The following is an 18,375-nucleotide window of genomic DNA, read 5'->3' on the forward strand; positions in this document are numbered from 1 at the left end:
CTGCTACTGCCATGCAAAGACGTCTCTGTAGGGGTTCGGAAATAAGAACGTGGCCGCCTATGTGCGACGTTCGCAACTCGTGTTTCTCCAAAATATCGCTCAATAAAAACCTGACGAGATTACGCCAACACGTGGGGTTTGAATTTAGCCTCCGTTCCTACCAGTAAAGCAGGGTGTGATCTAGCTTACGTTTCCATTTTTACACCGAAAAGCACGACAACACATGCAAGGACATGCAAGACATCCCGAGTGGCAGCAGTGAGGAAATTAGCATGCATCTACATGCACATACCGTGGAAAAATCCACTGACGTGTCATAGCATAGCATTCAATACAGTCCAGCCTTCCAGAATCTCTGATTTACCAGCTTTCTAAGAGCGACAACTGTAATTCGCTCTAGAAAGAATCTGGGATCTAGAATTCGTTTTTTCTTTCACGTCGCATTACATCGAAAGGCTAAGAGCTTCATTGTCAGACGGCAACAATGAAAGATTAGCGACCTCATTGAAACGAGAATCGTCATTTCTGTTATTAATTCGGCGCAAACTTGCTTCTGTTGTGTCCCGGCTCTGATAAACTGCGGCACGGAGGGGGATTTCAGCATATGGAGGCAATTAACTTCTATGACTATCATTGCCGACACAGACGACTAACAAGGGGCCTAGTTAGCTGAATAGTCGGAAATTCAAACGTCCTGCCGTGTCACTTTTGCACATTTAGCGGCACTCAACAAAATGCGTTTGCATAGACAAACAGTAAACAAAAGTTGTTTGGAAATCGATAATACAAAGGCAATTCTGTCTGGTGCCCCTAGTGGGGAAAAAAAGACAGATCGCTTCTCAACAGATGTAGTTCAAAACATTTTACTCTCAAAATCAAGCTGAGAAAATGTTTCACACTAATACAGCAACATTAGCTACATAGCAGACAACAGTCTATTGGGGCAAAAAGGTCACATGTGACACAGCGAGAACAGCAGGATATGAAAAATTAAGCTCTGTCAATAAATGCCAGCCCCTGAGAGACAGACCGGCGGTGAAGCTCTTCATTATTTATACCCCCAAATCACGCTGAGGGCCGTGATGCCTGCAAGTGGTGTCGCCCCCCCCCCTCCAACAACAGCATCTCTGTAAACCTGAATAATTCAGAGAGCCATTTTGTCTGAGACATTACGAGATGGCACAGCGTTAGGATGAGACCCGAGCGAAGACAAGGCTTTTGTGATTTGTCATTTTGCTTTCAGACAGACGAGCGCCCGTCTGAAACGCCGGGGCTGTGCGAGGAGGAGATGGATATTACCAGAGCGAGCCGTCCGTACGGTTGGACAAACACGTCGGACCTTTTGTGATCTTTCTGGCTGATGTCCCACTTTACAACTCTGAAAAAAATCCAATTAATGAACTGCAGCTGCCGTGGAAGAATAAAAATATCAAGGTTACTAAGGTAACATAATATATAACGTAAAATGTTAGGCGATAACCTTACAACCAGAGGAAAGGACTGGAGTAAAAAAATGGGTGGCGGGCACATTTCAGCATCGGTACATTGCAAAAAACAAATCATTCGTTTTGCTTTAAAACAATCCGTTTTGTCACAGCAAACATCTTTAAAGCAAGATACATTTTCTTGAGAATCACCGCTGCTTCAGATATTAAAATTTGTTTCAGAAGAAAATCTTATATCTTTTTTCTGCAAATAGATTATCTTGCACAAAATGTATTGATGCTACCCAGATAGCACAGGTACGTCTGTAACAGTGTTGGGTAAGTTACTCTGAAAAAGTAATTAATTACTAGTTACTAATTACATATTCAATAGTGTAATTAGATTACTGTACAAATTACTCTCTCCAAAAAGTATTTAATTACTTATTACTAATTACTTTCTATATTCTACATTAAGCTTGATGAGTTAAGTGATTCAAGGATAGACATGAAACGGCTCTTTTAATTCATTCAAATAAATAATATAAACTACATAAAGTAATATTATTTACTGACCAAAGTATTACAAATGTGAGAATTATACATTAAAGCACAGATTTTAAAGTTAGACTTTGAATTTTGATGTTAATTCCACTATTGCACACACATATATTACACAAAGTATTTAGTTTAATTACATCAAAAGAAACTGTAATTAAATTACAAACAAGAGTAATCCCTTACTTTACTTTTCAAGGGGAAAGTAATTAAATTACAGCAACTAATTACTTAGTAACTAGTTACACCCAACACTGGTCTGTAAGATGTCTACTAAAGAGCTGGAGATCTGGAAAACGTCTGCTGTGCAAAACTATCTGCTAAACATCTTGGAAAAGGCAGTTTTACATACATTCTAAATCCCAAACATCTTACAGACGTCTTTAAGATGTCTATATGACATCTCAAATCATCGCAGACGTCTCAAAGACGTATTGCAGATGAGCAAATATTTAAAAAATACGTCTTGCAGATGTAAATGCAGACATCTCCCAGATGTGTGTGTGCTATCAGGGTAACGGTTAAAATATTACATAAATAGTCAAAATACATGTTAATGTCTAATAAATAAATAAATGTATCTTGTTTTTAACGTGTTTATAAAATGTTACCAATCAAGAGAATGTTTTTTTTTGCAGTGTACCGAAAGGTAAATAAGAAATTCTGACCGAATAAATGTTTCTAAATAATAGCTACATCAGCTGCGTGCATCCATGGAATAAAAAAAACCACCAGGTTTCTTCTGGTCCAGTTTGAGTCCTGAGAACTACAAAAGAAAATCTACTGCTAGCTAGCTGCCATCGCAAAAAAGGCTTCGGTTACATCCCGAGATCATTACATCTGCTATCGATTCACGCCGCCCAACGAAACAAATGATTCGAATTCGCAGTCGGACTAATCAGCTTTGGTTTGCTTTGTGTTCAGAAGATGGTGGAAAACCGTCTGGATACCCACACAGATTTTCTTACGGTCTTCAGAAGGCAGCCGGACAACAACGCACAGAAACACAAACCACATCTGACAAACCAACAACTGCTACAGAGAGTTGAAAAAAGAAAACAACCGAGGGTGCACAAACCACAAAAACCACAACAGAAACTGAACGACAGGCTTAAATTGGGAAAAGATGTCGTTTGGAAGGAGAAAACGGTTGACAAAGACACAGGAATGCAACAAGGAAGCACATTCGTCTGGAGGCATGCGAGCGCGGTTACATTCTCTCATCATGCATCATGCCATGGTGCTGGAATCATGTGCACCTAAGCCGTCATTTCATTTCTCTGAGCAAAAGCAAAGGATGCAAACGAGAAAAGGCCCCACAATGCAAACTCAAACGTAAAGTAAAAGCCAACCCGAATGAGCGGGTTCGTCACCGCTACTCTTATTGCATTTACATTCGTTCCCAGAATTAAATCTTATTTAGCAGGTTAATTTTAAACTTCCAATGAGCCTTCAAATAGATCAATAGAGGTTAAGTTTTTAAATACATTGCTGATTTTCGCTGTTAATGTGGGTTGAAAAAAGTAAAAAAGAAAGAACACACCAACCTTCTCGAAGCTCTGAGGGATGTAAGGGGGTTGATGCAGAATACAATGACATGAGGAAAAGAGAAAAATAGGGGAAGCACAAAGAGAGTAAAAAATGCCACCTCAAAACTTTTTAGCTGCTGCATTTGTGTCGACTTTTAATGTCCTGCGTGCGTTTGTCACGCGCCCGCTGCGTTTTTTCACCCAAACGCTCTCATTTAACCCAGTGGACGCTCGACCACTTCAAGCATGTTATAACATAGCAAAATCACAAGGCCTTTAGCCACGTTTCCACCACGGCGCCTTTAATTACACAAACCAAACGAACAGACAAAAAGGAAATCAATGAACGAAGAAACAAACGGACCGCACAAATAAAAACATAATTCGCATTTAAAATGAGCAGCTACAATTATAGGACGGCCGGTTTTAAAATTGCAACAACGTGCTTTGTGCCGCCCGTTGGTTTCCCGCATTGTAGCTGCTAATTTCTACTGCGTTTAATTCTTGAAAAGAAAACATTGTAGTCAATAATTATGCTTTCAAAGCGAAACTGAAGACGGGACACCGTATTTCTCTCATCGGTGTAAAACGAGCAAACCTGTGTTGAATAAATTCAGTGAATGAAACCCAATTCAATAAAAAGAATCAGTTTAGAAATGATGGAACGTCTTACACTGTTTAAGGGCTCGTTTTAAAGCTCTGAACAATTATCTTTAAAGGCAAATGGTGAGAATTATAAATATGCAGACTTGACAAACATCTTTATGTAAATTTAAACAGGTGTGCAGATGCAGGTGTGGCTCATACAATCAGATTACAGAGGTGCAAATCTCTTTAGAAAAAGGCAATAATACCCGCCGCTGACTGTTAGTGCTCCCGGCAAACCTGTCGTCTTGAGATGGAGGTCAGCGCCGGTGAGGGTGGAGATATTATATCCCATGCGTCTGCAACATCGCCGCTGCATCCGTCGCGAGCTTACAATAAGTATAATAATGAAAAGCCGCCTCCCCGATCTATTTTATAATGTAACGACCTGTGAATAATTTATCCGGAACAAAGTTATTTGGTACACGGCGGGTAAAACCCATCCCGTATGCTGTCTTTTTAATATGCGTTAAATAAATAATACATGCGCAAAATCATAAGTCATCAACCTGGAACTGTCTGTGCCTGCCGTATCCCTTAAACAGTATCTGATGTTCCATTCGAAAAATAACAACTATTGATCCAAAGCTGACTGTTAATTATTTCTACCATTTTTAAGGGCTGATCAACATGTTCATACGTGATTTCCTGTGCTCACCACATTCGTCCCCAAAATGTACCTTTGAAGTGAGTGAGTTCAGCATTTTGATTTAGTGTGCTTAGCCACCCAATCAAAATGATAACTTACCACCGTCCACCTCTGCCGACAAACCCGTGCGACTGGCCGAGAAACACTGAAACACTCTCAGAGAGCCATTTGGCAAAATCTACTACTGTAGTTTTTGATGCATTTACATCGTCACCACAAGCTGCTGGTCATGTGACCTAATAAGAAGATCTGATTGGTTGACGGGCTCCAGGGCCAGGTTGCTCCCTACCTCTCACATACAGGTTGGCAGGGGAAGAGTATCGGACACCTTCCACGTTAGACGCCACGCATTCGTACTTTCCCTGGTCGGTCTCTTCCGTGTTTTCAATCTGCAGGGCACCTGGGAGAGTAAAAAAATAAAAACACCCCAAAATTGGGATGAGAGAGAGAGAGAGAGAGAACGAGAGAGAGAGAGAGAGGACAAACTGTTAGAGATTCGAAAGTAACAGGACTTTTATTGTGCATGTTTGGTGCAGCGCAGTATCCTCATAAATGGCCCGAAGGCCCGTCCGGATTAAAAGCCGACTCTTAACGCTAATGCACTGTGTTGAGTCTGAACAGCTCTGCACTCCAGGCAAGAAAAATAATACTGATCTAAATACGTACAACCGCGTTTCATCAAACGCAGAAATTGAACGATTAGCAACAGCGTTCTGGTCTCGTCTACGGGGCCGCATCTCAACACATCGGAGCACCGGGAGGTTTCAGGGTGTGGAGATGTGAGACGAACCGCTCATCTGTCCCAATGGAAATAGAGTCGAGACGGGGGTCAGTGCTGAACCGGGCGCCCGGCATCCATTAGTTTGTGTCCAAATGTGCGGCGCGGGGCCGAAGCTTAGCACAACACTTCAATCCTGCGGAATGAATTATTTTAACGCGTGCCCCCGGGAGCTGAAAGCAATACTTGTGTTAGTACAGTTCATGCTGGAGATTGAGAGTGGATTTAGACTACACACGATAAACACTTGATATGCCTTCAAATCACGACTCGATAACGTGTGGACCAAAACACGTCTGGATCGCATGACGGGTGATAGACGATTGATTGCAGAAACACAGATGATTGAGTTTTATACTGTATACACACTACCAGTCAAAAGTTTAGGGTCACTTACTAACTACTAAACAATACTAAACTATTAAAACTAGTGTTGTCAAAAGTACCGGTACTTCGGGTCCAAGTCGGTACCTAAAAATAAAAAAGTTGTCGGTACCTAATTTTCACAAGACCCGGTAGTACCGACGTACCGGGTCAACCGGGTACTGATGCTCTGTCTGACAGGTTGTTAGTCAGAAACTTTTTATAGACGCAAAAAGACGTGATGAGCGGATAAGCGCGGCTCCGATCCACAAGAGATGCGCACAGAAATACTTCAGATTAAAGTCATATCACGAAGAAAACAAACAGAGTTTTATAGTGAAAAGAGGAAACATCCGGATTTAAGTTAACAAGTTCAAGCGGTAAGTTTCAAATTATGTTCGCGTTTGCATTATGAATGTTGTAGCATATGTTAAGTTAAAAGTTACGTCAAAATAAACATCCCTGTTTGCGTGTTAATTTGTTAGCGCCAATGCTAATCCAGTCAAGTGTCCTTATTAACCATTTAATGCTTTTATAACTGTAATGGAGTAAAATTAATGGGAGGACAGGATGGGGTTTACAGTACCTAGTATTTTATTTAGGCCTATCTGCAATCTATGTGCTAGAAAACTATCATACTAACTGCATGACTAGCAATGTGTATGTCTTGGATAGATAACTCTATTAGGTTTAAAAAGCCACATTTAAACTAAATAAAAATCTATCTGTTGCATTTATTATTTTAAAATACAGTTACCTTAATGCAAGTAATCTTGTGTAAATGCAGTATAAAAACTGAGGTTTGTTTTAATATTGCATATGCATGTTTGTTCAGTCAGTTGGCTTACTGAAGTTTATTCTATTTGTCTTATACAGCAGCAGACTGAGGAGGATGTTCATCAGCATGAAAGACCCCAGTGAGCACACAACAGTTTCAGCAACAATTAACTTATACTTCATGTATACAAAATGGCATTGCTTTCTATACATTTATATTAACAATGAGCTTTATTAATAAAATTGTGTTTCAATTAGCATGTACTTGTGTTTTGCTTTGGTACCGAAATTGGTACCGAGAACCGTGGAATTTTACTGGTATTGGTACCAACTACTGAAATTTTGGTACCGTGACAACACTAATTAAAACTATAGAAAAAGATCATATAAAAATGAAAACAACAACCTAGCTAACAGGGAATGCTCACAGAGCATTCCCTTAAACGTTCTCTCAATGTTCTCCCCATGTTCTCCCAGGTATCAAAAACATTCTTGGTTAAAAAAGCATTTATTAACATTATATGTCACTGCTCAACATTCTCAAAACATTATAAAAGTGCTGGTAAAAAAACCTTCATTAAAACGTTTTCCGAACTTAACTGGAACCTTAGCAAAACATTCTCAGGATGTTAGCACAACATCCTGAAATCGTATTTTTGTTAGCTGGGTATAAAGCAATATTAACATAAACAATTTGCAAACACCTTCACAACATATGGTTGTTTCTTAAATTGTGACACATTTCAGTCGTGATCTTACACTTTTGACCACTAGACTTGGACTAAAGCTCCACGCAAATTTGTCTTTTTCAACATTGTTTACATCTGTAAATCGCAGTCCTCACATTCGCTGCGGGAAGGGGGCGAGCTAAAACACAAACCGTGTTCTTCATCCTGCGTGCCAATGAGATTCTGGCTCCCGGGTGGATGACTCACACCTGCCCGCGGCGGATTGACAGTGTGCCGGTATCGGGGAGGTTAGAGGCGGGGCGGGGACAGACAAAAATGGAAGGTCGTTTGAAAACGGCATGGCTGCGTGGGAGCGCGTACACGGATCGTTTGATGTGCACATTAGTGCACATCAGTTTAGAGAGCGTTCTAAAGTCTCCTCAGGTGCGCGGCCGAACCGCTCGTGTGCAACCTGTGCTACGTGAATCTGGTTGAAATCTCCCCTCTTGCACAAATGTGAGGCCCAGGCCTGCAGAAAACAGCCATGTGTTTTTATGTCACTGAGGCAGGAGCTGATAAATAAACCATGGCCCAGCGGTGTACAGCACTCTCGGGGAGCACTGTATTCTCTCCCATCGCCTTCGCTGAGCTTATAATTCTTGTGAAACCCTTTATAAGACTCCTACAGGAACCATCTCCGTCAACAGCTAATGATTGACGTTGAGCGAGATTACTATTGAGGAAAGATTGGAACATACAACACAGCAGATTCAAATGTATTGCATACAAATAATTCCCAGTGACTTCAAAGCGAGCGAATATCTTCCTGTTTGAATCGGACTATTTTAGCTTCTCCTGCTTGCTATTCCGGTGATTTGCGATTCCCCGCTGACTTCATTACAAACTCGCAGCGGTGCTAGTGTTGGGAAAACCTTACTGAGAATCTATGATCTGCGGAGGGGATGATGGGAAGATACTTCTGTTTTATTCTTTTTCACACAGATTTCCTCTAATCAAACATTCCAAAATAAGGAAACAGCGCACATCTTATTAAAGCTTCTCCATTTTCTTACATTGCCCTAGTCTAACTTTCTGCAAATTACCGGCTTTTATTGTAGCACTGTATGAATATGATTTGTTTATCATATCATGATTGTTGTTAAATCTCTCTCATTATAATTACGTTTTCTCTCCGATGAGTCCCCGGACAAGCGAAAAATGGGAAATTGAACAGCGGCGGCCCGCGAGTACGTTTAACATGCTGGAAACCAAACAACATTTCTTTGATGTCTCCTGCTTTATTCCTCTAAACTCCCTTCGTTCAGGCAGAAAATGTTGTTTTCAATTATTATCTTTTATGCATAATTACATTTTGAGTTTTCATTATCTGTCCAGCCTGTGGCTTATTTTTAGGATAGCGGCACTCAGACGCTAAGACTTCTGTTAGCGGCGCGGCGCATGACAAAACACGCCGTGTTATCTCGCTCAAACCAAGTGTCGAGCTCAAAGAGTCGCACGGTGCCGTTTATGATGAAAGGCGAGTTTTATTTTAGGAGATAAAATGTCATTTGTTGAATATCCATTCTGGTGTTTTTGGAACCTGCTAGCGGACACGGTTATCGTACTATACACAACAAAAGCTAAAATATTAGCAGACTACAAATGTGATCGCCACACTATGCACTACCATCTACTGAAGCACGAGACTTCAATGCTAAAAATTAAAACCAGGCTTTAAGTGTTTTTGTCACAAACAGCTGGAGATGGCGTATGGTCTTGACTGACGGACATGTGGTAACCGTTGACCTGCGACCGCTTGGGTTTTAGCGATGGCCTCAGGAGACAAGGCCTTGTCATCCCGTCATCCATCTGATCCCAGATCAGGGTGAAAACAGGCTGGGCTGTCTGTTTAGAGGAGGCCGTGTCAGAAGGTGTCTCTGCTGGGGCGTGGAGCATGGCAGGCAGGTGACGCGGTGAGCCGTGACCGACTCTAGGGTGCAGCTGTCTATTAGAGCCGTCCGCGAACACGGGAAGAGAGGGTGTGCGCGCACGTGACCGCTCTTGGCATGCTTGATTAATCTCCATAACAGCTGCTGGACAAAAGCGACCTAGCCATCATCAACACACACACACGTTTTCCCGCAAGTACAGTCCCATTTGTGTAATTCAATTAGCGGGTGATGCCGGGGCGTGATTGATTTGTTTGTGGGATCGACCGCGTGGTTGCGTTTTTTCCCCGCATGGGCGGAGCTGATTAGGAGGGAGAAGATGAGACTCTTTACTTCTTTCGATTTATCGTTTTACTCATTCCTGCGTGTCCTTCTGCCTTTCCAATGATCACTAAAACTGACTTTAGAACAGCACACGAGAGACCAGAAGTCTGACTAATCACCTGTGAGCTGCAAGAGCGTGCACAGACACACACAACTATGCATGTACATACCAGCCCATGTTCATATGCTGACCAATCAGTTGACAGAGCTGCAATTTAGCTTGGCTTTGGTGCCTAATACACCTACACACGGCAGCAGTTCCTCGGGGTGGGGCTGGAGGGCGTCAGCCCCGGCACGTTTACCCCAGACCGACTCTGAGTGTGCGGAAGCTGCCCTGGGCAAACGCTGTGCTTTGGATCACTAATCCCATTATGCAAATGCAGACTTTATAAGTCACATTCAGTTTGGCGAACAGCAAAATGATTAATGTGCTGCATTTTTGCATTATAAATATCCATGTTGGGGCACATTCAAAGAAATGCGACAGCGCCCTCCCTGCCGCATGCTTAAATTTCACATTGTAGACATTAGTAGGGATGCGACGATTAGCGCAATTCTCTCCTACTATACTTGCACTATTACATCAGATCATTGTGTTGGCAAAATTCTACAATTTTCAAAACTGGTACACAAACATTGGAATTAAATCTTCCCAAACCTCAGTGCATATCACCATTGATATTGCTTGTAAAGTAACACCCGTGATTTTACCTTCGAAATGCTGAAAGCAAAGGCATTTACCTACCTGTTCACTCTGAAAAACAAAGGCATTTTGTTAAATCTGAAACCGCAAAATCAATTCTGAGATTAATGGCATGAACTGACAAGGTCTCGCTCTGGATTTCAGCCTTGATCTCATCTCCAAACCATATTTCCATCCCGGTGCAGACGGAAAGTCACTTAAACAGGACACATATGGGCTAACCTCTAAAAATGTAGCGAAGATTTACAAACTTGTAAATTCAAAAAGGATCCAAATGTTGGCTACACGTTCTACCCAGCGGACCCTCACATTCGTGATGTGTCGAGGGTCCGGGACGGGCGGAGATGAGATCAGAGCTGACGGAAGCACCAGCTCGGTTCAACTAGCGTCTTCATTAGCGTGATAAGTGCAGCCTGCCACCCTCCCCAAGCCCGCTCCCTAACACTCCAAACCCTCCAAACACTGCGAATGTCACAGGTACACAGGTAAACATCAACCCCCCCCCAAACACTGACAGGAATTAACCAACACAAGACACACAAACGTTTGACAGACACGAAACACACACGGACACAAAGACAGGGTGAATGTTAAACCGAGAAAGAAGAAATCAGCGGAGAACTCTGAAAAAATCTTGAGCGGTGCTCTGGAATCATTGGTTAGGTGGGTAAACTAGGTTAGTTGCGTTATGGCTGTTTCGCGTTAGACTCTTACCTCGGATGGGTGTGCTCTCTGAAAAGACACAAATGAAACAGACATCAGTTTAGTTCAGGATTAATATTAGTCGAGGTTATTTAATACTGTATGAGGGAGGATCTTCTAATCTACTGCTTAGTATTGTGTTAAGATCATCAGTCAATGTGTTATTGAAGGTTTGGGACCTTGTGGTGCTGGGTCTGTAATGCGAAGGTAAATTCTGCTTCCTGTAAACAGCATCTATGGCCATGCATCTCGGCAAAATAGTAATTATCAGATAAAGATTCACTTTATGAGCGTTTACTAAGCATATTAACCTTATGCCCCTGATAACAACTACGGAAATGTGTAATCTTATATATAGTGTAATATTAATATTATAATAATACAAATAAAAATATATATCATTCAAAAACCATATAGCCCTACATATGCACTGAACTCCCGATACATAAAACCCAAATCAAACGTTGCCAAAACGCACACAGAGAGGTCACCGTTGGATCTGTCTACCTGTCCTGCAGGTGCTGGTCTACAGACCGACCTCTCTCATCCCCAACAATGAAGACACTACGCTTCCCGAAGCTGCTACACGATACCTCCGAGCATGGCGGACTAGAAATTGGGTCACCGTGTGCCTGTACGAAGGTCCGAGCTTGAGGTTAATGCAGCTTTCACAAACCTGTCCTCCTAAAATCCAGTTAACTCATCTTAATTAAATATCGTACGCTTCAGCCATGACTGTTATGGAAGCAGCTGATGATATTCTATCCATGATATAAAGCTGTATAACCCCCCTGACCCAGTCACGAGACAAATACAGGCAGCTTCTTTGTCCACCAGCACCACGAAGGTCATTGTTATACTGTGAAGGATATTTTGCATGCCTCGCCGACGACCGCCCCATAGCCCGGCATTAACTTCAATGCGATCTATAAAGCACAGTGCTTCTTTTTGCAGAATATTAAGAAGAAAAAGGCTGTGCCTTGATAAGCGTAGTACAATAAACAGCCTGAACATAAAAGAGTCAGTGGTTTCATCTAGTATTTATGCTTACGACCACCGGCCCTCCTAACAGTGATATACAACACAAACGAACCAAGCCGAGAGAGCTGTGCTAAATTATTCAGCTTACGACTGGACGTGCGTGAGCTTTGAAGCTCAGGGGGTCCTCGATAAGCAGGCAAAATATTCATAATTTAAACTTTTTTTATGTATATTTTAGAAGGAATTAGAAGGGTTTAGGGACCGGGATCAGTCAGTGTTTAGTTAGTATTAGGGAATTTGAGGCTGCAGCGTTAGGTTGTTTTGAAGTTCCCGCTAGGTTAGGAAAGAACTGGTTAGGGTTAGATGAGGTTAGGTTTAGGTTAGAGGTTTTCAGATTTTGGCAACAGAACCTATTCGGACAGGGCTTAAGACACACAATGAAACAGAAGAAAAAAGAATCCACACTGAACCCAAAGTCATAAACAAATGTCAGCGATTTCCTGCCAACGACACGTCAAAATTCACACAAAATGACTGGCCAGATTTTGCCGTGACCTCTACGAGCCACTAACTCGAGGAACTTTCCAGATTCCAGATACACTTGGGCAAGAAGATGGGGAGGCAGGGGGGGCCGAAAACAATCTGGCCGCAGTCTTGGTCCATCTGTAAGGCTGAAACTGAGTTTGGGCTCGCCGCCATGCGTTCAGGCCAAAGTGACCTTAAAAATATCTCAGCGGGGACACAGATGTCGTTAGCTTACCGTCAGCCGATGTGACTTCAGCATTTAAAGCATTTATAACCTGCTTTGCTAAGTTTCAATCGGATTCTTTGCGAAAGCTTAATTATAAAAGTTTTAAAATTGAACCATTACATAAATTGAACCTTTGGGCAAAAATCTATGCTAACGTTGATAATTTTACAAAATACTAGTGCGTCAACATCCTGGCATTTTATCAAATGATTAACATCATCTTTAATGTCACACTGCGATGCTGCATAAACTCCTGCTGTATGAGAAGTACAGAGGCATCAGTTAGTCGGACACATCGGGGGCTGTTCTGCTCATGCCAGAAGCCGGCAGAAAGCAATCACAAGTCCTGCACAGGAAGTGCAACCACAGCAGGAAGCCGTTCATTTATCTCTCCTGCACTCTTTCCTGTGTCTCTCTCCCCCAGGTTATTGCCTCTAGTAATTTCAGTCTAGTTACACCTGGAAAAGATCCATAGATCATAAAGCGGCAGAATGACAAATCACGAAATGTTAAGATTATGTCCGCAACCGTACCTGCTGTAGCGAGCGAAAAGATGCGGTTCTTTAAAAAAAGGAAAAAAAATGCGAATGAGGTGCCATTAGGCGTTCCCTTTCTGAGCTTTAAACTAAAGCGATCACTTTCTCTTTGGTATAGAGATAAAAACAGGAAAGCGGGCAGCTTGGCTGGAGTTGACAGTGGAATTGAGGAGGATTTGCTACAGGCCGTTTTTCCATCAGCATAAATCCCTGCAGGTTGGAGAACTGGACTCTGATCAACTGCAAACAGCACCGCTTTAGTCCAACCGGTGGCCTCTAATGTAAACATTGCAAAATAGCCCCTCGTGATTCTTCCTGGCGTCTGTCCGCAGGGCAGCATCAATTCAGACTGCCTAAACATCATCATGTGTGATGATAAAGTGCACAGAAACTCAAAAACCGACCTTATTTTTTACTGGTTTTATAGTATACAATTAATTGGTGCACTACGTATAAAAGAAAAACGCTTTAATCTGACTCTTAAAAAAACGTTCTTTTCTTGCTGACATCATCTATGCCATGTGGGCGGAACAAATAACAACCAATCGCCCACACTGCCATTAGTAATGCAACAGACAATGAACATTTATGTGGTAAAAATTCAGCAATATTACAAATAAAATCAACATAATCTCACAGCAATTAGTAATTTTTTTTACAAGGTGGCTAATTCGTATGGTTTACTATGATCTGCTTTTGCGGCAGTAATGGTTAGGTTTAGGGGTGACACTTCAGTATTTTTTTAATAATCACATGTTTTGTATGATTCACATAGTATCCATTCATATAAAATAGCCACTTTGCGAAATAGTTACGAATTCCCATGAGATCTGGCTGATTAAACTATGTAAAGCTGCAAACTGAAACCTCTGGGTTGAAGCGGTTCAACCCTGTTGGAAAGATTAACTAATGCTTAAGACACCTTGATAAAGTTACGTCTGGATCAGACTCCTGTTTAGTTCAAGTATAATGGGTTCCCGCTTCTGTCTAGAAGATAAATATGTTATTGTGAGCGAGCACACAAACCGCGGGTGTGTCCAGAGTTCAGAAACTGCTTGGCTGAAACTTCAGCTCTATTGTTCTTCTCATTTCAACCCATCTGAATATTTGTGGCCGTCTAGAGCTGAAGCGAAGCCAGCGGACAGATTCCCTACAGTTCTACAGAGTTGGATATGAATGCGGAAAAACATCTTTCGCTAATAAATCTACACGAGCAGGAAACGCACACCGACACATGAACTTTCTGGAGCGTGGCGTCCGCAAAAGCTGGGTCCAATCTTGAGGAAAAACAGGGAGATGTTAGTGGGCAGGGAATAGAAGAGGAGAGATGTTGGGCTGAAGTTAAAGCGGAAAGAGAGGGTAGGACATGCATTTTAGAGAGAAGTTAAAATGCCATCTGCTTCAGGGACGGTGGGAAGCTTGTGCACTCGCTGAAACACTTACCGAAGGCCTCTGAAAAATGATTCAAAGAAGAAAAAACAGAAAGGAAAAACAAAACAACAGGTTTTAGGGATGGATGTACAGCGATCGCGAACAACCTGAAACCAAGAGTTTAGTGAGGAAGAGCCTTCTGAAGGTGTTAGATGATCACAGTACAAAACGAGTTGTCATTAAAAACGAAAATGTGCACATTACATACAATGTGAAAGTACAGGAAAATCAATTGATGTCAAGGATGCAATTCATAGCTCTTTATTGTATAAACATAAATCAATTAAATGATTAAAAAAAGAATGAAAAGAAATATTTATAAGTCAGGTACGATTTAGCAGGATATGTCAAGCTGCAATTTTATGTTTCAAACATAGATGCCGACAGAGAGTCAAAAGTTACGTATTGCGGCTTTAAGATGTAGGTAATTTTGGCATGATTAATGGCCAATTATAATACGTTCAAGTCAAATAGATTTTAAAAACATTACTAATAGCCAACTGTATTATACAAATTAAATCAAGGGCGTGATAATGGGTCATTCGCACAATGGAGTGTGTCTAATTGGTAAAACTCAAATAATATGTTCATTATTGAGGGCCGGATAATGTTCTGCATGTGAATAAACCCGGTACTGTTTCGGCTTCGAGAGAAACACAGAACAGATAATGACGCAAAACAACACATAGGACCCCACACACACAGCGACGACAGACAGACAAACATAACAGAGCAGGACATGTTAGACAGTCTGGAGACACGCTAAACTTAACCGAATGTCTACGGCTAGTCGCTTCTTTACGTTTTTTCCAAAACTGCTTGGAAGTGACATCACTGCTCATGTGGAAGGCAAACAGGGTTGAACGTTTGGCTAAAGCCAAACAGACTGCACAATGATCCCTAAGCATTTGTGTTTACGAAGCACAGCCAATGGCGCTGCAAAATCTGTGATATCCCCAGAGCGAGTGCGTGTCGTCCAATAACAGTGCAAAGCACTCGAGTCTAACATAAGTGACAGCAGATGTGGTCATCTAAACACTTGGAAAACGCTGTGACGGGGTTGAAAGGGAGATCTCTGGGTCTGTAAATTCAAGAGTGGCTAGTCTAACCTCGGCCGTCCTCACTGATTCACATCAACACCTCCGAATCAAACGCAACCCGATAGATTTTGCTTTTCTCTGCCGCTGACAAACCATTGACCCACAATGCTAGCCTTGGGGCGACTGGAGCGCTAGGCTTAATGAGATATATAATTAGACTCTGTTTTACTGGGTCTTTCAATAAAGTTTCATTAGTCCAAACCAGACATTAATCATACGCTTGCCACAAAATCTGGACTAAGCTCCTCTGACATACTTCATTAAAAGTCATTAGCTTTTTATTTTAGCTTCCCTCGCACCTTTAGCATGTAGCGCTAACGTCGTGGGTGGGCGTCCTTGAAGGGTACCTGCGCTTGAAAGATATCTCGGAAGCATTTGATTAAACCCGTAGGAGAAAGTGAGAAAGCGAATGAGTTTGTCTTACCTGATCTAAGCTGTTTGATCCGCCCGCTGCTCGTGCCGGGGTCGATGGGAAGGAAGTCTTTGAACCAGGTGATTTCTGGGTCGGGGTTGCCGCTGGCGGCGCACAGCATAGTGGCCGTGCGCGTCCGCTCTACTACCTTCAGCTGTGGTCCCATGTCGATGTTGGGGAAGCCAGGAGGTAGCTGGTCCTCTGTAAGGGAGAAAACAGACATGTTTAAGCTATACCAAGATTCTTAAAAACGGAATTGTGCAAGTATCATCATCATTAGTACGAGTCATTAGCGTTTCATTTTAGCTCGTAAAAAACCTGTAAAAGAGAATTAAATGATGAATTATGAGAAACAAGGAATGTTAGGTGGCTTCCATTCACCATTCACTTCCACACAATGAAAGTGAAGTCCCTAACATTCTGTGTCCTGCAAAATAAACACTATACCTTTAAATCTTCAGACGGATAATCGTGATAAATCTATAGACCGTGATAGGCACATATTCTGTAATATATCAGAGATAAATGCTCAGCGTCTAGTGTACATGTGGTCCATAGCCAGAGTAACGGTGCCCCCATGACACCAAAAAAGGATTTCTGCAAACCACACAAATGACGCCCTGAACGCGAGATGAGTAATTCGATTTGAGTTTAATTAAATGCGGCGAGTGCAAAGCTCACGCTGATATCAACAGGGGAGTTTGGGACGAGGGGGGGCGAGACTGCATAAGATTTGAGACTGTAGGAAATGTCATATTTTATTATCGATTCTGGCGATAACTGTTGGCCAGAATCAGCAAGAGTAAAAAAGTTAGTCAAGCAGTTTTCTTTTGTTTCAAGAACATCTAAACATCAACAACATACATTTACTTAAGAAGCAATATGACGTATAATGTTCAAAAAACAACACGCTTAAAACTAGGCAGATGAATAAATAGTAAATACACGTAAACATCAAATATACATAGCACAAAAAAACCTAGAATTCTTTTTTGATTTTTTAAAAAATACCTAGTATCCTCATATGATACAAGGAAAATACTGTCAATTTTACTTTGAGAAAGTTATATTTTACTAGAAAACAAGAGAATACCCTGCACCACACTGCTTATACACAACAACGAGTATGACTTATATCATTATAGTTTACTGAGTAGCAAAATCCGAACTGGTTTTGTCCTTTAAGAGAATCTTCCCGCATACAGTTATACGGAGAGATGTGCTTTTTGATATCAGTAAAAGATTTCTAGAAATAGAATTCGCCTAGAAGATGTTCTCGTAGCTTCCCGTGCTGAAAATGGTTCAGGGTCATTGGCTTCTATAAAGAACGGAGGAAATCGGGCACTAGCACACACGTATCTACACTGAGAGCCCTTAGCGATATTCTGCCTGCGGTTAAATTTGCATTTATGCAAAAAACCCTGCATTTAAAATGCCTGGATATGATGGCATCTCCCAAAATTCGGATCTGCATCTGATTGTCACGACAGATTTAAGACTAAAAGCATATGATATTCACACAATAAAACATTGACAGCCAATCAAAATCCATTCAAATTTAAAGGGCTAATGCATTTGAAACATAAAAATAACGTTATCATCATTGATGTCAATGAGACTTAAGACCTTGCGCCTAGCCTCGCTAACGCTAATGCACCGCAGTTCCTTAGCTGTGTCTGAATTCGCCTATATATCTCCTATATAGTGCCCTATATCGTGCGTCCGCCATTTTTGTTGTCCTCATACCTTACATTTGTTCACTACTTTTTACCCACAATGCATTCAGATTTGAGTGTACATACACTCACTATTTCCAATGATCCAGCGCGAATCAACCGTCTGAATAGAATCAGAGTGACCGTTAATGCCGCGAAAACATGTTTATACTTTGTTCTTGTTGACAGTTTTCTACTTTTTGAGAGTAAACCGATTAAATGAACGTTATAGACAGTGGTGCTTTATTTTAAATGTATTAAATACATTTATGAAACGTAATAAATGTAATAAAATAATCGTGGCAAACAGTTGTTTTGTTCTCTTCATTAAAAACTAATACAAAAAACGTAAGATGAACTTTATCAAACAATCCATAAAG

The 18,375-nt window shown here is 41.4% G+C and overlaps 1 protein-coding gene across 19 annotated transcripts in view; it reads right to left on the reverse strand.

The window, feature by feature from the left end:
- Positions 1-18,375, reverse strand: part of ptprsa (protein tyrosine phosphatase receptor type Sa) — a 163,830-nt gene that overhangs the window by 51,205 nt on the left and 94,250 nt on the right. For 13 of the 19 annotated variants that reach the window (XM_057325738.1, XM_057325743.1, XM_057325747.1 and 10 more), the window contains 3 exons: positions 16,293-16,481; positions 5,095-5,205; positions 3,530-3,541 (listed from right to left, as the gene is read on the reverse strand). In XM_057325738.1, coding sequence (XP_057181721.1) covers positions 3,530-3,541; positions 5,095-5,205; positions 16,293-16,481 — 312 coding nt within the window. The remainder of the gene's footprint in view (positions 1-3,529; positions 3,542-5,094; positions 5,206-16,292; positions 16,482-18,375) is intronic. The other 6 variants (XM_057325750.1, XM_057325744.1, XM_057325751.1 and 3 more) reach the window with 1 other exon arrangement.

This window comes from Triplophysa rosa, linkage group LG25 (genome assembly GCF_024868665.1).
Source record: "Triplophysa rosa linkage group LG25, Trosa_1v2, whole genome shotgun sequence".
Lineage (NCBI taxonomy): Eukaryota > Metazoa > Chordata > Actinopteri > Cypriniformes > Nemacheilidae > Triplophysa > Triplophysa rosa.